General features: G+C 42.2%; 1 protein-coding gene across 1 annotated transcript in view; it reads right to left on the reverse strand.

The window, feature by feature from the left end:
* The window catches only part of lonp2 (lon peptidase 2, peroxisomal), a 40217-nt gene extending 18224 nt beyond the window's left edge, over positions 1 to 21993 (reverse strand). The window contains exons 1-4 of the mRNA XM_047381268.1: positions 21698 to 21993; positions 18565 to 18700; positions 11095 to 11211; positions 44 to 175 (exon numbers count right to left, since the gene is read on the reverse strand). Coding sequence (XP_047237224.1) covers positions 44 to 175; positions 11095 to 11211; positions 18565 to 18700; positions 21698 to 21930 — 618 coding nt within the window. The 5' untranslated portion in view covers positions 21931 to 21993. The remainder of the gene's footprint in view (positions 1 to 43; positions 176 to 11094; positions 11212 to 18564; positions 18701 to 21697) is intronic.

The following is a 21993-nucleotide window of genomic DNA, read 5'->3' on the forward strand; positions in this document are numbered from 1 at the left end:
GCCGCGTGGTTTTTATTTTTCATGCTGTAATCTGAAGGCCCACCTGGAGTTTCTCCTTGTTGGAGGTGCGGATCATCGAGGCAACCACATCCGGCAGAGTTTCCCTGGGCAGACTGTCCAACAGGCGTCTGAACTTGGCCACCACTGGGACCGACGTGTCTAACATTCCTAAAAGCTGCACACACACACACACACACACACACACACACACACACACACACACACACACACACACACACACAGAAGCATTTGGATCTCATGAAAATGACGAAAGCCTTTTTCCACAACCAAGTCTTTTTTGTGTCACATCCCATCAACTTGTTTTGCTATGATAAATTATTTATGGTCATCTCTGAAAACACAGCTCGCTTTCATTTTCACCGGCGAGACTGGGAGCTGCTCCGACATCCACAGGATTTACTGATCCGATGAAATCGGTTTCGGAGAGACGCTTCAGGAGAGGTTTTGGAGTGATGCGATTAGTCAGAAACAGAATTATTTAGAACAGAAACCTGAAGGATGTCTTGTCAAATAATACAGTAATATTTCAGTCAGTAACACCCCGGCGTGCCGAGTTTTCAGCCAGCAGCTCTTTAGAAATCATCTCGGGAGTTTAGAACGATTTTTATTCTGATACTTTTATTCTGCTCCACTACTCCATGAGAGCCGTACAGTTAAGCCCAAATGATTTATACCCCTGCCTGACTCAGATTTTAGGTCATCATTATTCAACCTAGAACCGTGCTTCTTATTACAAACAGCACAGACACATCTAGAAAGATAATCAGAAAATATTCAAGCGGTTTAATTTTAAGCAAAAAAGAGATTCATACCTTTCTTAATTATCCATGGAAAATACATCAGTCAAGCCCTGTTTATAACTGCTGACCAGGTTTGTCCATTTTTCCACTGGTATAGAGATGATTAATCATTAGTGATGAGCTTGAAGCTATTGAGGTTGGGAGGCCTCCTTGCCATAACCATAATCTTTAGCTCCCTCCACAGATTATCAATCAGATTTAAAATCGGGACTCTGGTCAGGGCACAGCAAAACATTATTACGCCCAATATGAAGGAACCTGCTGGTCAGATTGAAAGATCACTTTAAACCTAAACCTACCGGTTGTATGAATAATTATGAGCTTCACCGTAAATGTGATAAAATGAGCTGAAGCTAAACTCACAAACCTCACTAGATAACATTAACTTGGCCTCCAGTATGAATGTAAATAACCGCGGTGTTGTCTTTCATCAGGACAGGTCCGCTAAATAGTTCAGATCAGGAGGGTCCAAAGTGTGGTTCGTAGGCCCGTATTTGTGGCCTTTGGAATGAATGGTACCAATCTGAACCCAGGTTCTTTAGGACCAGATTTTCACTGGAACGAGCGAGAAAAATTCTCATTTTCTCAAAATAGAAAAACTAAGGAGCAACACAAAGTTTTCATCCTTTAATAAAACATTTTTCGCTTTCATTTTACGTCATACTAAAGATGACCACAAATGTCGAACAACTTTCACTGAAAGGAGACCTGGGTGCATCCATTAGTTAAACCGAATTAGTTAAACCTGCCTAATGACATCAAGAAGACAGAGAGACCGACATCCAAGGTGTTAGATACTCAACAAAATATTAAAAACCAGAAAAACCTGGCTGATTGAAGCAAGTGTAGATGCAGCCCAGCAGGACGGTGACACCGTCCTCCCCTCAGAGTGCGGGCTGGTGGGAGAACTGGAGCAGGTCCAGATGGGTCTGATAATGATTCAGGGTCTCTATACAGTTACCATTTCTAGATTCCAAACTTTTCCAAACCTGAATTTCCAGATGTCAGTTTTAGGTCCATTTATAACTACAGAGGTTTACTGTGAATTTAGTAGTGGTCAGGCTTTAAATATGGACGGACGGATCCATGCTTATCCACATCTTGAAAATACTTAAATCAAATTCCTCATTTCTTGATTTTTAAGGATCACATAGAAACCCTTATGATAGTTTATGCCTGAATAAATCCAATTATTCTAAAGTCCAAAGAAAAACTGAAAGTTCTAGAGTAAGACCGGAGACCTGCCGAACCATGTGAGAAACTTAGAGAAAGGTCCGGATCACAAGAAGGAAACAAGAAATGAATGAGTAAAATGTTCAACTTTTGGACAGATCTGCAGGTCACCTCTTTTCAAACACGAATCAACAGATTAAAAACAGAAACAGTTAAAATCTGCAGATCTTCAGTTCAAGTTCGCAAAGTGAGATGGAGATGCAAAGACGAGGAATGATTCAGTCCGACTGCATGCGTACAACACAAGGTCAGAGAAGCAGCTGGAACTAATCACAAACTTGGATGAAGATCAGCACTATAACGGTACAGAAGGATAAAATACAGCCTGTTCTCCATTTGGGTGTAGATTTACCCACCCACCTGCCCGCCACCCCCACCCAAAAAAAACAATCCTATCAACCATAGATGTTCACCTGTTGGATTACTTTATGTTTTACACAAAGTACAGCTGGGAATCCTGGCTGACCTCACAAACAGGTCGGAGAACAATTCTTCAGCTAATGTTCTGATCTGATCATCTCAATTTGTTGCCATCCATAATTACTCCAACGCCTGTCGTACCAGCCTACAGAACCCATGAACGCGCTGATTCTGCAGGTCGGTATGAGGGGTAAACAGACTGCTGAAGGGCATAAATGGGTTCAGAGTAAACCCACTCCTCCCTGTGGACCGCTGTGTGACCCAGTCATTGCAGTGGGCTTCGGTACCGCAGATAAGACCAGAGCTCAGACTTCCTGCTGTTTTCCCACTGCAGAATAATTCTGATTTGGCTCTGAAAGCTGATGTAGTTTTCCTTCATCTCCTCTTTCAGCGTTAAATATAAGCGACAATAAAACAGCAACACAGCCAACTTACAGCGCCATACCGCTTGATTTATAAAGCACTTCAACAACAATAGCTGAACAGAGTGCTTTACAAAAAAATGTAAGAGAATAATAAAACAGCAACAGGTTGCCATATAGCTACAGCCAATAGCACAAAGAAAGAGTAAAAGACGAAGACACAGATGACGATTCACACAGGGTTAGAAGTCGGAATGCATCGATATTAGAATTTGGACCGATATCGGTGTCCGATATTAATATTACTGTTATGGCAGACAACCAATACTTCTATATTACATATATTTCCATACAATTTCAACATGGTAACAAAATGACAACACCGCTGACATTGCTTCTTTGGTTCAGTTCAACACCCCAGAATCCTGTGCTGCGTTCAGTTCAACACCCCAGAATCCTGTGCTGGGTTCAGTTCAACACCCCAGAATCCTGTGCTGCGTTCAGTTCAACACCCCAGAATCCTGTGCTGCGTTCAGTTCAACACCCCAGAATCCTGTGCTGCGTCACCATCACCTCTTTAGGAGCCAAAACTGAAAAGGCTCCGTCTCCTCTGGATTCATAAAATGTTTCTTCGAGACGGTGAAAAGACACAAGAAGGTTCAAGACCATTTAAAGACTTAAAAACAAAAGAATTTTAAAATGGACTCGAACTGAACAGGAAGTCAGTGAAGCGACGCAAAAACCCGAGCTAAAAATCTTAGTGTTTTTTACCAGCCATAGGCGTGAGAGGGAAGCCTGGCTAATTTCAATCAAAGAAGAGCTGTAATAATCCAGGCATGAGGGGATAAAAGCATGATTACTGTCTCTAGGTGCCGTCCAGACAAGAGGGTGATGCTGGATTTTTCATGTGGAGCGCTCCAAGAGGAAAAGTCAAAGGAAGGGATACAGTTGGAGCCACTGGTGCCATCCTTCCCCAGATGTCACCAAGACAATCAAGGAAAGGCTGAACAGAACCATCATGTTTTAAACGGAAATAGACTTGACATTTTCCCTTCACGTCTGCTGTAAGGGCAGTTTTCTGTTGAATCAGCCCAGAGTGCAGAGAGCGCACATCCAAACTCTAATTCACTCTCATTATGTTTCCGCTCTGAATCTCTTTCTAAACTGGAACTGAAGGATCTGTTTAACCTGTCACATGTCCTCCATGAAACACTGTAGACACATAAACTTTGACGTGTGGTAGTTTTTACACTGATCATTTCCAGGGGTTCTGCAAGCCTCACAGTTTTCCTTTGGACTTCAGCTGTTTTTCACTCAGTTTCAGTCCAGTCCTGAGGTGGGTGGAGCTCTGTCATAACGTATTTGTGGATGTTTTAGAAACTGTTGTTCTACATGAGAAGCAGTTTTCGGACCTACATCACTTTTGTGCCTTGTGAGAAAAGTGTAGCGGTTGAATATCGAGCACGACATTCACAGAAAGCATGTAGGCTACGTTCTCCCGACCATCAGGAGTTTCCTTTTGATATTAAAAATAGAGGAAACATTTAACGGGTATCACAACCTTCATGTTTTACACTTAAAGCATGAACATAAAGGTGCACAGCTTTAACTTTAAACTGACACCGAGACGAGGTCCGTTCTGTCTCCCGCGCTGTTCATCATCTGTTTAAGTCACGTCAAGAAAAAATGACTAAAGCCTTGTTTTTCTGGAGGAAAACTGATGACTTGTGGTTAAAGAAATACATTTTACTGTCTAAACTATAGAAGCCAGCAAGTCCAGCTGTTGACAATTTCTTTATAAAGAAATAACAGTAAACGTTTCCTGCTGGTTTCAATGGAAACCATAAAATGAAATGTTGAACCACTTAATGCTTGCTTTTAAACAGATCCAAACTGATTATTGTGATTTTTGGTTATTTTTTCTTTTTGTTCAACAAAAGTAAAGAGAAAATTAAACATGAAAGCTGTGTGTGTGTGTTTTAAAATACATTCATTTCTTTTTTGTTATTTCTAATCATCTAATTTTATTGTCAATCATTCTCATCTCTGTTTCTCATTATCTGCTGAGATTCTGTTCAAAATGAACAGAATCAAAACATTATGGGCTCTGGCTAAGCACCATAACATTGCCACTATAATCAGGAATCAAAGAGTTTTTCCAGCAGTACAGATTTCTAGTAAGAACCATTCATCCACTGACACTAAAAGGAACGCTCCGAAGTGGATCCAGACCGTTAATAAAGTCACTTCTATCCTTGCGTAGCTGCAGGGATTCACCTGCTGGATTGCTGAGGCCCCAAATGAAACGGCAGAGGGAAACCGAGCGACAATAAAAGTCAGGAGAACAGAACCTCTACATCAAGTCTGAGCTGAGGATCCAAATTCGTGGAAGGGAAAGTTAGTGATCCAGAGGTCGATCCCTTTTGGGGCTGAGAACCTTGAAAACCTTTAAAGCATGCTTCCCTGCAGAAGTTCAGCTATTAATCAAATGTGATTGTTCTAGGAGCTAAAATAAACCCAGTCAGCTATGATACAGTGAAATCTTTCCATCTGTAAAGCCAAGGAAGGGGATTCATATCAAAGACTTAGAAATCATTACAGAATGGCAGTTGATGGAACCACAGCAGTGCAGAAAAAGATTTTCAAACACCGGTCAACTATTTGCTAAAACAACACATCTGCTGGGCAGGAAGACAAAGTGAAATGTGCTCCAGAGCTGCAGCGGGAGCTTCTGGAGTGGTATTCCACAGGTCCATTCTGAAGCCCTGCTGCACCAATAGCCTCTACATAGAACGCTGAACAGGAGAAAACATCACTACTGACCTCTGTTATATACGCACATTTACCGCCAAGGTTTACGGTTGTAAATTAGTGGCACCTGTTGACGGTTCACCGCTGTGAGAGGGCGTCAAGTTGACCCAACCTTTTAGATTGGCCTGGCGACACACCTGGGAGAGGGTATGGGAATGACGTATGTGGAGTTGCTGCAGCAGAGTGTTGTTTACAAGGAAAATAATCAGAAGAACAGCGCAGGAAGGTTTTCAGGTGAAAGAAACCTTCACCGCGGATCAGATCGACCCAGAGAGGAGCGTCGGTTTTTATCTTCAGAGATGAACGGGGGGCAGAGGAACCTAAAACCTGAGTTTCAGGTTCAGTTTCCCTCTGCGGAGCTAAACCATGTGAAGAAATAAAACGTAAATTAGAATTGTAATATTTCTACTGATGTGCAAATTAACATCTAGAGTCATGGTTACAGCCTCAGTCAGTTTTAGGGTTTTTACCCAGAAAGCACCAGGTTTGAGCCTGACCGGCCAGATCTTTCTGGTCCAGATGAGAGCCACCTGCCATGGGATGTCTGACCAATCAACTCAAATCCACTTTGACCACAAATTATTATTATTATTATTAAGTAATGTCCCATAATCTCCTAATTGTCTATATTAAGACATTGGGACTTTCTGCATGAAGTTTGCATGTTCTCCTCATGCATCTTTGGGTTCTCTCCAGGTACTCCAGCTTCTTTCCACAGTCAAGAAAACATTACTGTTAAATGATCTTTTTGTCAATCCTCACGTGTGTGTTGGTTGTCCTGTGTGGACTGGAGACCTGTGCAGGGTGCACCCTGATCCTCACCCAATGACTGGTAATAGGCATCAGAATCAGAATCAGCTTCATTCGCCAACATTGTGTGCACATACAAGGAATTTGACTTCAGCTTCAAACGCTCACAGCTTACAGAACTTTAAGTATAAATATATCGACAGTAGAGAAAATAAAATATAGTATAAAAAGGAACAGTATCGAGACATTTGGTGTAACACCTTGGTGTTATTTTTGACCAGGACATGTCATTTAAATCCCATATAAAAACAGGTTTCTAGGATTTACTTATTTCACCTCCAGAACATTGTCAAAATTAGAAATATCCTATCCAGGAGTGACACTGAAAAACTAGTCCATGCATTTGTTACTTCAAGGCTGGACTATTGTAATTCGTTACTATCAAGATGTCCACAAAATGCAGTTAAAAGCCTTCAGCTGATCCAAAATGCTGCAGCAAGAGTTCTGATGAAAATTAAAAAGAGAGATCATATTTCTCCTATTTTAGCTTCCCTTCATTGGCTCCCTGTTAAATCCAGAATAGAATCTAAAATTCTCCTCCTCACATATAAAGCCCTTAATGATTTAGCTCCATCATACATCAGAGATCTGATTGGTCCATATGTTTCTAACAGAGCACTTTGTTCTCAGGCTGCAGGTTTACTGGTGGTTCCTAGAGTCTCTAGAAGTAGAATGGGAGGCAGATCCTTTAGTTATCAGGCTCCTCTCCTGTGGAACCAGCTCCCAGTTTTAGTCCGTGAGGCAGACACCCTGTCTTCTTTTAAGGCTAGGCTTAAAACTTTCCTTTTTGATAAAGCTTATAGTTAGAGTGGCTTAGTTTATCCTGAGCTATCTCTGTAGTTATGCTGCTATAGGCTTAGTCTGCTGGAGGACAAAATGACCACTTTCACTCTCTCTACCACATTCTCATACCACTCTCCAATTTTTCATTATTTGCAGTTATTTTAGCTTTTAACTTTACGTTCTCTCTCTTCCTAGAAGCTACACCTGGCCTGACTCTGTATCTACCTGTGATACCTTCCTGGAGGGAGGCATCGTCCGAGCTTCTGGTGGCAACAACTTAATGCTCACCCTCTACAGATGATTCTCATGGCCCTGTCTTTCAGTGTTTAACCCTGTCTCTCTTCATAGCTACTGACTGAGCTTTTACTGTAACTAATTATAACTGGCTCAGAGTTTATCTGTTCTTTCTTTCTAGGTGAAACGACTAAAGGAGCTACATCCATTAACATTTACTTTTCCTTCCCATAGAAAGTACTCCTGGATCAGTGCTTCTTTGTTCTCTGTGTCTCTGCTCTGTTCTCTCAAACCCCCAGTCGGTCGTGGCAGATGGCCGCTCACACTGAGCCTGGTTCTGGTTCTGCTGGAGGTTTCTTCCTGTTAAAAGGGAGTTTTTCCTCTCCACTGTTGCTACATGCATGCTCAGTATGAGGGATTGCTGCAAAGTCAGCACCAGTGACTGTCCACTGTCTCTACATGCTCATCCAGGAGGAGTGAATGCTACAAGTCACTGACTGGATGAAATCTGCTGGGTTTCCTTTGATAGAAAAACTTTTTATCCATTTTAAATAAATAACTGAATCTGACTGCACTGTTCAATGATTAGGATTAATTTATGTACCTGACTTGAAATCTGTATGATTTGACTGAATTGACTTAGCCGATTTTAAAGTTACCCACCTTTCACACAATGCAACAGGAAACAACACTCTCCAATTATTTTTAGCTCTGCCTTCCTCCCTCCCTGTTGGTTGGAGTAAGGTGGAGTCGGGTTTAGCCTAAACCGGTTCAGTTATGGTTGAGGTGCAAACACACCCTCCATTTCTGCTACCTGTGTGACCCCTGTGTGACCTGTGTGATCCAATGGTTATAATCAGTCTGACAGAGGGAGGTACCCCAAATCATTGTGGTTTTTAGTATAACAAACTTTATCAGTGTATTATTTTACTTAGTACACATAGCCCATTCTAAAATGGCCAAACTCTAACACTCAGTAGTTTAATCTAACCTCCCCAACAACCCTGCACCATTCCAGACCCTTTGTGAAGTACCTTGAGACGACATGTGTTGTGAATTGGCGCTAGATAAATAAAACTGATTTGAATTGAATTAAACATTTGTGTATGTACACCCGATTTATTTCTATATAAAATAAATGAAAAATGCAGGCAATGAAAACATGCTTATTTTGTTTCACAGTAGAGTAGTTGACTGCTGAGGTTGTGCCGCCGACCTAAAGGTAAAAGACTTAACTGTTTGTGTTCAGGATGTGTGGGGTCTGCTGACACGTTAGCTGCCTTTCTCCTGAACCTACAGGTCATTCTCAAAATATTAGCATATTGTGATAAAGTTCATTATTTTCCATAATGTCATGATGAAAATTTAACATTCATATATTTTAGATTCATTGCACACTAACTGAAATATTTCAGGTCTTTTATTGTCTTAATACAGATGATTTTGGCATACAGCTCATGAAAACCCAAAATTCCTATCTCACAAAATTAGCATATCATTAAAAGGGTCTCTAAACGAGCTATGAACCTAATCATCTGAATCAACGAGTTAACTCTAAACACCTGCAAAAGATTCCTGAGGCCTTTAAAACTCCCAGCCTGGTTCATCACTCAAAACCCCAATCATGGGTAAGACTGCCGACCTGACTGCTGTCCAGAAGGCCACTATTGATACCCTCAAGCAAGAGGGTAAGACACAGAAAGAAATTTCTGAACGAATAGGCTGTTCCCAGAGTGCTGTATCAAGGCACCTCAGTGGGAAGTCTGTGGGAAGGAAAAAGTGTGGCAGAAAACGCTGCACAACGAGAAGAGGTGACCGGACCCTGAGGAAGATTGTGGAGAAGGGCCGATTCCAGACCTTGGGGGACCTGCGGAAGCAGTGGACTGAGTCTGGAGTAGAAACATCCAGAGCCACCGTGCACAGGCGTGTGCAGGAAATGGGCTACAGGTGCCGCATTCCCCAGACCTGGGCTACAGAGAAGCAGCACTGGACTGTTGCTCAGTGGTCCAAAGTACTTTTTTCGGATGAAAGCAAATTCTGCATGTCATTCGGAAATCAAGGTGCCAGAGTCTGGAGGAAGACTGGGGAGAAGGAAATGCCAAAATGCCAGAAGTCCAGTGTCAAGTACCCACAGTCAGTGATGGTCTGGGGTGCCGTGTCAGCTGCTGGTGTTGGTCCACTGTGTTTTATCAAGGGCAGGGTCAATGCAGCTAGCTATCAGGAGATTTTGGAGCACTTCATGCTTCCATCTGCTGAAAAGCTTTATGGAGATGAAGATTTCATTTTTCAGCACGACCTGGCACCTGCTCACAGTGCCAAAACCACTGGTAAATGGTTTACTGACCATGGTATCACTGTGCTCAATTGGCCTGCCAACTCTCCTGACCTGAACCCCATAGAGAATCTGTGGGATATTGTGAAGAGAACGTTGAGAGACTCAAGACCCAACACTCTGGATGAGCTAAAGGCCGCTATCGAAGCATCCTGGGCCTCCATAAGACCTCAGCAGTGCCACAGGCTGATTGCCTCCATGCCACGCCGCATTGAAGCAGTCATTTCTGCAAAAGGATTCCCGACCAAGTATTGAGTGCATAACTGTACATGATTATTTGAAGGTTGACGTTTTTTGTATTAAAAACACTTTTCTTTTATTGGTCGGATGAAATATGCTAATTTTGTGAGATAGGAATTTTGGGTTTTCATGAGCTGTATGCCAAAATCATCCGTATTAAGACAATAAAAGACCTGAAATATTTCAGTTAGTGTGCAATGAATCTAAAATATATGAATGTTAAATTTTCATCATGACATTATGGAAAATAATGAACTTTATCACAATATGCTAATATTTTGAGAAGGACCTGTATATGGGCTTTCTTAGGGGATAAATTCCTGCCCTGGTCAATAATTTTTACCCTCCTTAATGCGGTGGAAACACTGGGGGGTTAAATGGCCCAGGAAAACTACTCTGGTTCCTGGAAAATGTTCCTGCTGTGGAAACGTCCCTTTACCTTTTAGATTCTGTTTTACACGTTGGCCCTTATTTTGGAGTCGGAAGGAGCAGTGGTTGACCTGGACTACTGTTAAATGGGACGTCCTTTTTGGAAATCAATGAATCTAAAATATATGAATGTTAAATTTTCATCATGACATTATGGAAAATAATGAACTTTATCACAATATGCTAATATTTTGAGAAGGACCTGTAAACCTGCATGAGTCCTGGATGGAGGGAAGGTCTGCCCTGAAAATGTGGGTATAGACGATGGATGGATGGACCGATGGTTCTATGGCTCCATCAGAACAACACATAACACATTAACCTGACCTGCTCGTTTCTGCACAGCTGGCAGAGGCCGGAGAACCTGGAGAGAACTCGGGAATGCACGGAGAACATGCAAACTCCATGAAGAAAGAACCTGACTGGCATTTGAACCGAGGGTGTTCTTGCTGCAAGGCAAACGTAGTAACTACTGCACCATCTCGCAGCTGGCGTTTGGTTTATTTTTGTTAATGATTTTACATGCCAAGTAGCAGAACACAGTGGGAGTCACCTTGTTCTTCATCTACCTTTAAAAAAAATCCATATCAAGTGTTGCTGAAAGAAATTACAAACACACCTGAACAGCAGCCTGGTAGAACTTCTGAGACAGCTCCCCCAGCTCTCCATCTTCTCCATCTGTACTGCCCTCTGCTGCTGAAGTTGTGTACTGCTCCAGTTTATCCAGCTGCAGCACCTGCATGTTTTCACAAAAATAAGCAATAGCAGAGAAATCTGTGTATTCTTATTTCCAAAAATGTAAGAGTTACACCTTACAAACAATAAAGACAGCGTTGTGAACTAATGCATTCACTGAGCATGTTCATGAGAGGGAATACTTTGAACCTGGCACTTCGTATTTGTATTGCCACCCTGGGCGGCAACAACTCAACAACTGGCAATGAGTATTTTACATCGCTGTGGGGACATTTTGCTTTCTGACAGGTAAAGCAAGGAAATCTGTGAATCAGATGAACTATTCATTTGCTTTTCAACAACAAACAAAAATATATGAAAATATATGAATCTGAAAAGGGCTGGAATGATAAAAAGTTTCTGTAGACAATAATGGGATTTTGGCAAAAGGAGAGGGGAATCCCAGCTTTGTTTGGAACGCCTGGAACTTTCCAGCAGAAACAACTTTGAAAGTTCACACAAAGTTGGACTTTACACGACTGAATTAGTGTCTGAGACCTTTTACAGCTTTTACACAATCAGTTTAATTTCAATGATAAGTTTGATGATGATTAGCTGATGAGTCATGATGTCACTCGGGATGGGTACCTTTCACATTTGAACCGATACGGTACCGATGCCCTGTACCTGGGTATCGATACCGGTACTCAAGGGTACCAGTTTACGGTACTTTTGTGTGTTTATATTCAATTCAATTCAATTCAAATTCAAAGATACTTTATTGATCCCCGAGGGTACATTAGAATTCCAGTACAACCCATCCAAACATACATCATGACACAAGACAAGGGGGGGACAGGTCACCGAGGCTTTGCTGCCCGCTCACAGGCGCTGCCCTTACTAGATGAGAAAAGAGGCCACATTTGGAAAGTAGAGGAAAAAAATCATATTTCACACTTTATCCTTAGCAGGATACAGTTTGAGATTGCAAAAAACCTCAGAACAAAGAAGCAACAAGTTGACAAAACAACATCATGCCGGGAACGGTGAAGGTGGTGTGAGGGGTGCATATGTTTATCTTGAGCATGTGTGTGTGCAAGTAAGTCCATGAAGCTCTGTCACAGAGGCCATTGTCCTTGATGGTATGTTGGAATGTTCATCAACCGGCCACAAAGTTCTGAGCAGGTCCACAGATGTCCTCAGGGAAGTGAGGGAGCAGAGCGTCATGTTTACATAACTTCCAGGAGAAGTAGAAGATAGCCAGCCATCAAGGCCGTGTAGGGGAGCCAGATTCAGAAAAACAATAATTATTTGGGTCAGGCCGACTCTTAATTTTCCATCAGCCTTGAGAGTCTCGCTGGTGCTTCTCAAAGGCGAATCCAAACAGCCAAATTTCTGGTCTTTCGCCAGATCCAAGCAAACAACTTTCTCCAAGATTTATCCCACTTCACCCCTGAGTCCAGGAACCACAACCTGCCTGTGATCCTGTGTAAGGATCACATCCAGTCTGCGATTCAGCTCACGTAACATCTCAGTCTGAGTGCTGATCACCTTGAAGATCCCATCACACATGCCAGGCAGCCTCACAATTGCCAGAACAGCTGCTGACATTCTCTGAATTTCTCGATATGCCAGGTAACCGCTGACTCCAACAAGCAGAAATCCTGATATCAAACATCCAATTATATACATATCTTCCACATCCTCGACTGACATTATCGACAAACACACAATCCTCCACTTCTGCCAGGAGTCCATTGTGTATCCAGAGAAAAACGTCCCGTCCGGACAAGTTGGGCTCTCCTTCACCCTGTCTTCTCCTCGAGAAAATTTTATCAATTGCATTGAGAGACCAGCTGACCAAATCCATAACTAAGAATTTGGAAGATATGCAAGAAGAGGCTCCAAAGACAAGACACCGAGCTGAAGCAGGGTATGTATTGGAGGGGGTGGGAGACAGAGAAAAAGCGTCCACCTCCACCGAGAGCAGAAAGAAAGATGGTAATGGTAATAAATGTTCATTTAATGTTCATTTAATAATGAAATCTCAAATTTTTTAAGTTTAACATATTTATTTCTCAATTTGTCATCTTCCGCTTCATCTGGGACTGGATTGTGGGGGCAGCAGAGGCAGAGACACCCAGACTTCCCTCTCCCCAGACATCTGGGGAATCCAAGGCCTTTCCCAGGCCAGCTCAGAGACATAATCCCTCCAGCGTGTCCTGGGCCGTTCCTTGGACCTCCCCCCGGAGGGACGTGCCTGGAATACCTCCCGAGGGAGGCGTCCAGGAGGCATCCGGTATAGATGCCCAAACCACATCAACTGGCTCCTCTCGATGTGGCAGAGCAGTGGCTCTACTCCGAGCTCCTCACCTTATCTAAGGGAGTGCCCGGCCACCCTACGGAGGAAGCTCATTTCAGCCGCTTGTATCCGGGATCTCTCAATATATAAACTTTAATGAATATATCAAAACAACATCCAGCTGTTTGTATTTTAACGTCCCAGTTGTTTCAAACATTTCTTCTCTCATGTTGCTGGCTTCAGACGACAAGTCGCTAACGGCTGCAGGCGTGTTAACGGCGCTGAATGCAGGAGATGTAGCCGTCGATCTGAGGCTGATGAAAATTGCTCTTCAGCCTTGAGAAAAATCTTGTGGTTAACCAGGTGCTTCCTCAGATTAGAAGTATTCCTGCCGCTGACCTTGCACTTCATGTCACAAATATTGGACCAAGCTTAATCTGCGTCGCATTTTGAAAAGTGGAGCCATACTTTCAAGCGCTTTGTATCAGCCATGCTTTGTGGACGGTACCAGCGGCTCCTGACGTCATTATGCTCTTGTGCTGCAATGCTGTGTTCATGTCCGGCATGGAAAATCGCCCACTCTTCCACTCCCTCAGTGTCACAATGATGTGTTTAGGTACTGAAACATGGTACCCTGAATTGGTACTCGGTAGTACTGGGAGAATTCGGTCGGTACCTATAAAAGTACCGAATTTGGTATCCATCTCTAGATGTCAGACACTACACATTCTGACCCTGGGAATTTTTCAGAAACTTTTTTAATCAAACTTTCATGCCCACGGTTTTATCTCCACATGTACAGTTTGTAGATCAAAATGTAGGTATTTCTGTCTACTTCCACCCAGTGTCTCCCACTGCTAGAGGACTAGAGGCAGTTTTCTGTCAAATCGTAGAGCCCACACCCAAACTCTCATTCACTGCCATTATGCTTCAGCTCTGAATCTTTCTTTTCAAACTGAAACTGAAGGGTCTCTTTAACCCATCATGTCTCCTCCATAAAACACTGTAGGCAGCTAAAAAATTAAATATACAGCTAAGAGACGATTCTGACACAACTTATTTTTAAAAAGTGATTGAGGTTTAAATTATTGTCTTCTTTGTCCTTTCAGATAAAATGAGTGGTGCTTTGGGCTCCCTCTCCTCCCCACAACCTGAAAAGGAGGGAAACGCCATAGCAACCAGTGGCTCAGCAATTTGTGGGTCTCAGGTTAAAACATTACTTCGCAGCTTCTTCTTGCGTATAAATATCCATTATGGCTGCCTCCAGAGACGTATGATCTCAGTGATGATTTAAACGCAGATAATAACCTATGAAATAAAGAATTATATGACTGAACTCGACAGAATTCAGTGTTCATAGGCCTAAAAACAAAAATCTATTTATCAACTGTCTATATAGGAAGTTGTTTCAAACTTGGACTTTCAAAATAAAGCCAAGAGGAACTCTCCAAAATAAGAATCAAGAGTAGGTTGGAATCTTGGACTGGAAAGAAGAAGGTTGAGCTACGTTGGACAGTCGAGCAGTAGCTCTATTCGAGCCTTTAAGAGCTTCTTATCTCAGTTGGACTGATTCCCTGGAAACATTCAGGAGGAAGGGCCGACATCACAACAGGGGTCAGGTGAAGCCGTGTTGCTGCGTGGCCTCAAATGTTTTTCTGCCTACAGAAAATGTTATGGCCATCTTGAAGCGTTGCAGGAGTTCCATGCATTGGAGTGAAGTCCGGTGACCATTAAACTTTCTAGGAACGGTGATTTGTCTTACAAATGCGATCAAGCTACATGACCCTTATTTACAACTTACTAAGACCTGATGGCAGCGTGAAACTGGACCCTGCTCCATATCATGTTTTTTGGACTTTAATTCCCCTTTCTTTTAAATAATGCCATATGTCCTGCTTTGCGGAACATCTTTTGGATTGACAGAATGTTAAGCGGCCAGTAATCGCAGGCAGTGAGGGTTATTTACGACCACAGAGACATAAAACTGCCTCTTAACTGTTCTTCTTGACAGCAAAGGTGTTTAACAGCTATGGTGCAAAGAATCCAAACATAGACAGAACCACCGGACTGCTGCAGCTTCCTGTGGTCAGGAATGTTTTATTGTCTAATTTAGTCTGTAGGATTCAAACACTTGGCTTCCACTTTCATATGAAGCAATGAAGCTGAGGCCTATTTTGAATTCATTGATGACTGGGTGTCAGAATGAAAACATTTCTTTTGGTTTTTTACAGATTGTTTTCAACAGAACCAGGGCTTTGATTAAATTTCATTCAAAAATCCTGAAATATTTTCATGGTTTTCTGTTTGAGGAACATTTTATTTTAATAGGGGGAGTCAAGCCCGACCCAATCTCTTTAGGGATGCTCTGGAGGGTCACCACCACTACATCTGCTGAGGTTTGGGGCTGCTTTCTCACATCTGGTGATCTCACCAACATCAATTACATCCCACATTTGCCTCCCCCTTCCACCTGTGTCTCTCAAGAAGTCAGGTGAAGAGACAACTGGAAAGACTGGACCAGAATTAGGCTGCAGGTCCAGATCATGTCAGCCCTAGAGTCCTGAAAGCCTGTGCAGAGCAGTTCTGTGGGATTCTGCAGCACCTCTTCAACCTTAGCCTGACCCAGAAGAATGTTCCAGTGTTGTGGAAGACCTCCTGTCTTGTTCCGGTACCAAAGAAAACTCACCCATCAGTCCTCAATGACTATAGACCTGTTGCCCTGACATCTCACATCATGAAGGTCCTAGAGAGACTCCTGTTGGCCCACCTGAGTAAGCAAACAGTAAACCATCAGGACCTTCTTCAGTTTGCTTATTGCTGTGGAGTTGGAGTTGAAGATGCCATCATACACCTGCTTCAACAATCCCACTGATCTGGACAAAGCCAGCAGCACTGTGAGGATCATGTTCTTTGATTTCTCTGGAACATTTAACAATTCAACCTGATTTGCTTTGTCAGAAACTCCAGAAGACTCAGGTGGAGGCCTCAACAATCTCCTGGATCAAAGACTACCTGACAAACAGACCACAGTTTGTGAGACTGAAGGGTTGTGAGTCTAACCAGGTAGTCAGCAGCACAGGAGCACCACAGGGGACTGTACTCTCACCATTCCTTTTCACTCTGTACACCTCAGACTTCCAGTAAAAGACAGACTCCTGTCATCTGCAGAAATACTCAGATGATTCTGCAGTCGTTGGTGGATCAGAGATGGACAAGAAGCTGAGTACAGGAAGGTGGTGGACCACTTTGTGGCATGGTGTGGAAACAATCATCTCATTTTGAACGTGACTAAAACAAAGGACATGATTGTAGATTTTAAGAGAAACAGGAATAAGTCAAAAACTATATCTATCATGGGAGAAGAAGTGGAGGTGGTGGAGGAGTATAAATACCTCGGTGTTCACCTGGACAACAGACTAGAGTGGAGATGCAACTGTGAAGCTGTCTACAAGAAGGGGACCTCTGGAGATCATTGTGCAAAGAAGGATTCTTCATAAAATGAAGAACATTATGGAGAACCCTGAGCATCCTCTTCATCAGACTGTCCTACAACAACAGAGTGTCTTCAGTCAGAGGCTTCTTCAGATCGGCTGTAAGACGGATCGCTACAGGAGATCCTTCTTGCCCACAGCCATCAGCATCTACAACGGCTCTTTGAAGAAACCCTCATAATGAGCTACAACAACATTTAATTTCCCTTTGGGATTAATAAAGTATTTTTGAATTGACTTAAAAACTAGCTGTGTCCTCAGAGAGCCAGATCAACGCAGTGACCTCTTACCCACTGAAAATATAACGACAGTTAAACTGGCCAGTTTCCTGTTGAGCTGAAAAGCCCATTTATGCAATCAGTGCAGTAACTTTAGCAACCAGGTAACAAACAAACAAACAAACAAACAAATAAATGTATGAATTCAATTTAAGAAAGAAGAAGCTGTTGACTGAAATGAGAACCAAAAACCCAGAAAATGCTGAGTCACTGGTTGCTATAGGGATTCCCTTCGCCATAGCAACCAGGGGAGGGGCAGCTTTTTATATCAGACAGGCAGAGAGAAACATTGTTAATAGTCTGTTATTTTTGCGCAGACACATAAAGCACAGTTTGTACATTTTTAAATAGTCAGACTCAGTTGCACATTTTTTTAACCTGAGTATGTTTGTCCTAACAGTACAGTCTTTTATTTTATTCTTGTGTTATTATTGTTATTTTTACATGCATCTGCCTGACACTACACCTGGATTTCTACACTGATGGACAATAAAGGATATTTCTATTGGATTACACCCTATAGTATTCTATTCTAAGAGGCACTCTAAAAAGACCCTTCAATTCCAGTCGAGAATGGAAGATTGAGAAGGCAGTTTAAATCAGAGGAAGCTAGATATTAACTATAAAATGTTACAAAAATGTCAACTGAGTCAGTTAAAGTGAAACTTTCTGTGAGCAGTTTAAACTTTGAATGGTGTTTCTGCTGGAAAGTGTGGCTGAGCTACAGAGCTCCAAACAGGCCTGGGTTTTTACGCCCCTGCAGTCTGTGGCTGTTTAGGCTCTCTAGAGCGGCTCTTAAGAATATAACCAAAGTAACGACATGAGCTGTGGTTTTATGTAGAAAAGCGATAAAAAGCCTAGTTTTAGTAGTTTTAAGGGTTTTATTAAAAATATTTCAAAATGTCTTTTTAAGATCAATTAGGCCAAAAACTCTTTATACATATGGAACATTCTATTAAAATAGATTTTTTACTTGGAGTTGGATGTTTTTCTTTGTTTCTAAATATTTAAAATAGAAAATAAATTACAAACCAGTCTAATTATATATAGTTGATCCTCATAAAGTTTGTTAAATTTGCTGCTGTGGGTCTAGGCTAGTGCTATTTGGAAGGAGGGCACAAATAGTTATCTGGGTTGCAAAGGTTGACCTCTGGCGTTTGGGAACATTTTCTTCAGTTTTTTTGTAAATTGTGTAAAACAGTGCATACAACCAAAGGTCAAAGCAAGTCATTGTAATGCGTGCTGAATTATTTTCAGTATTTGTTGTATCAAACACTGAGAAAGAACAAGCAGAAAGAACATGATGGACAGTAGAGCAGTCCAAATAAAAAAGAAGCTGTTACCTCTGCCAGGACAAATGGTCGTTCCTTCAGCAGATTTGACACCCTGAAGCGACACAATCCAGTGATGAGGAGGGTGTAGTGGGGTTTAGGCCAGTTACTGCCCACCACCTGCACTGCTATCCCAGCTGTACCAATTCTGCACCAAGAGAGACATAGACAGTGAGAACATGACGGCTGATGGATGGATGGATGGATGGATGGATGGATAGATGGACTAAAACATGGAGGGACAGACTGACAGGTAGATTGATGGAAAGACACATTCTTCATTCCACAAAAGATCCTACACAGAACACAAAGAATAGAATCAGGTTCTACTTAAGTCAAATGCTGAGGGGATGGGGGGTTTTAACAGGCTGGTATGACCCTTATGAGGCTCTGAGGAGGCCTCATAAGGGTCAGTAGATTATCAGCAAAGTCAGAAGCAGCAACTGCAAAGCTCTGATCTTTCAGACATGTGTGTTTGGATCTTCTAATGTGTGGAAAAAATCCCTACTGAACAAAACATCGTCTGAAGGAAAAAGACCAGCTTCCCAGGAAATAAAGAGCAATCATTACCATAGCAACACAACTGGTTTCAATGAACCCAGCACAGAAGAATCTCCTCTGTTCCTCCTCCAAACGCTGCCCGTCTGGAGCGTTCACTAATGAACACCAAAATGTAGAAAATGATTGGAGAAATGAAGCCCATCTAAGGAGAGAGACAGAGCCTTTGGTTTTATTGAGAAAGATATGAGAGACAAATGAAGGGACCTAAACTCAAGATGAACAACAGGTGGACCCGACCTGAAGAGCTGTGAAAGACCTGGTTTGTTCCTGCAGGTCTGACTGACAGCAGATGGACCAAACAAAGGCCTTAAAACGTATGTTAGTATAAATCTTCACATCCAATGAGCTTGAAATCACTGCAGAAGAAGAAAGATTTATTTGCAGAATAGGTGTCTAAAGGATGAAAGTCAAGTGTTTGAACTTTTACTTTAAGCTTTTTAGCCTTTCAAGCTTCCACAAATGACTTGGGATAACCACCCACACGAACACTGTTACCTCACCACTGCTTTTTGTTTGGAGAATGATGGATGAGATCCGTTTCATTTTGGACTTACGGATCAAAAATGCACACACTGTCTACGACTCATAGCTCAGCATTCAAACACCAATCTGCAGCCCTTTTTGGTGACTCTCCCTGACTCACTCTCACCAGATTTATTTATTTAAATGTGGACCGCTGCAGTGATGAGGACTTCAAGATCTTGGTCCAATAACAAGCCGTATCCGGTGCAGGTCTCGGGATGGTGGGCGGGTTTTAGATCCGAGCCTGACTGATATAGAGACAACATTTACAAACAAACACCTCAGATAATTAAAGCCCCGCGCCTCTGACTGCCGCCCAGATCGCGCCGTACCAGTCCCTACAGCGCCTCCTGCAGGAGCTGGGTCCACAGAAGGTTGGCCCCAAATGCCATGTTGGACTCCAGGGGTAAGAGACGGACGGACGGACGGACAGACAGACAGAAGAAAAGGCTTTTTAAAACTTGAAATTATCACTAATCTGCTTTAAAAACCTGCTGTGTTTAAATATTTTGTCCACCAAAGATGCTTCAGTTCCGGCCCGGATTTTGTGGTGTGTTTCTGGTCTCCCCTGTCAAACTGAAAATAAATGTCCATTAAAAAGGGCCAAGTGGGCCAAGATACTGCAACTCTGAAGAAGAAGACAAATGTGTCATCTGGAAAGCTGAGTGAATAATGCAGATTTAATCCTTCCTACATCTGTGTGGAATTATCACACCACCAGATTCCTTTCCTCTTCTCGCACAGATTCTTCTTTTAATCCCTTCATTCATAAGGTCCAGGTGCTCCGATACCAGCTGCTGGCTGCAGTCCAAATACAAGCTGCTTAGTCGAGCTATAAGATTACAGAACACTGTGTCTTTCTCATCATTTTCAACACTCCTGAAACATGAAATGAGTAGTTCGGTCTGGTTCGAGGACAAACCATCAGAGAACCTCGGTTGCTACTAAGTAACCAAGCAGAGCGAGGTGCAGCTGATAAAAGGTTTAAAGTCCGCTCCTCTGTGGTGGCCTCCACTGAGAACGCTATGGCTGGACTGTGGAGATTTCTGGAACAAATCACCGCTAAACTTCAGGGCAAATGTCCACAGCAAAAAAACATGTAATTCAGATCAATGTAGAGGCTTCCAGTACAACGTAATGACAATAGCTGTACTGTTAAAAACAAAGAGGCCTTTTCCTGCTTTGTATCATTCAGACCACCTCACACCTTCAGTGGTCTTCTGCATTTTAAAAAACATTACTCAAGTTTAACAAGTGAGAAAGTGCTTTAAATGTGAGTTCTGTCCAAGTTTCGCAGTCCAATCTGGATTTGACTGGTTTAAGACTTCTGGTTTTTAACTTGGACCAGGTCTAATGTGGTTTAGCAGATGAAAATAACTGATAATTAAACTTATTTTAGTCATGTCTGAATAAAATTAGACATTAAATTCTCTGATTGGTTTATGAAACTCTTCATTTGTTTGGTAATTAGCTCCTTTTTATATTTCTTGCTTTTCAGAACCTTTAGGATTTTTTGTCTCCTTGTGAGCCTCGTTATTGGAATTTATTTATATTGTTTATAATTTATGTATTGTTTATAATTTATATATTGTTTATAATTTATGTATCGTTTATGACTCATGTTTATATTTAGTTTAATGTATTTTTATTTTTTGACTGAAGAACCCTCATTATTGTTTACTTATTTTGTGTATTTCTATTATTAAGTATTTATATACTGTTGATTTATGATACATTTTCTTCTTTTGATTTATAACTGTTATTTTTAATAATTTATGAATTTTGATCAATGTTCCTCTTTATTGATACATTACGTTTGATTTGGTTTATTTATTTTATTTAGGGTTTAAAATGCCCCATATTTGATTGTATTTAAATGTATTTCTTTGGGTTATGACCCCAGTAAGGTTTTTTATTTATTTTTGGTGGATGACCCCTGAACAGGTCCCCTCTATCTGTTAGGTCACATCTCCACACCTGGTGAAATCCAGGCCAGCCAGACCAGTAACCCCACTCCCACTTGTTCCCAGTATCTCCAGCAGAGCAGCTGACTGGTTCTTACTGGTGTAGCGGCGGCAGTGGGTCGGAGTCCTGCTCGGGGTCTCTGGTGTTGGGGATCACTCCGATGATGGTGCTCTTCAGGGAGGTCCCCTTCAGCAGCCGCTGGCTCACCAGCTGCATGTTCCGCGGCGAGTCCACGCTGAAGCGGACCGTGGAGCCCGGCAGGAGCACTCCTTCGTGGGTTAGCAGCAGCGGCAGGCGGCTCGGTATCTGGATTCCTCCAGCAGAGGCCATTGCTGAGGAGTTTGACCGAACAAGTCTGTGTTCAACACAGGTTCCTGAACTAACAGCCAGTTC

Source organism: Girardinichthys multiradiatus, chromosome 2, assembly GCF_021462225.1.
Source record: "Girardinichthys multiradiatus isolate DD_20200921_A chromosome 2, DD_fGirMul_XY1, whole genome shotgun sequence".
NCBI lineage: Eukaryota > Metazoa > Chordata > Actinopteri > Cyprinodontiformes > Goodeidae > Girardinichthys > Girardinichthys multiradiatus.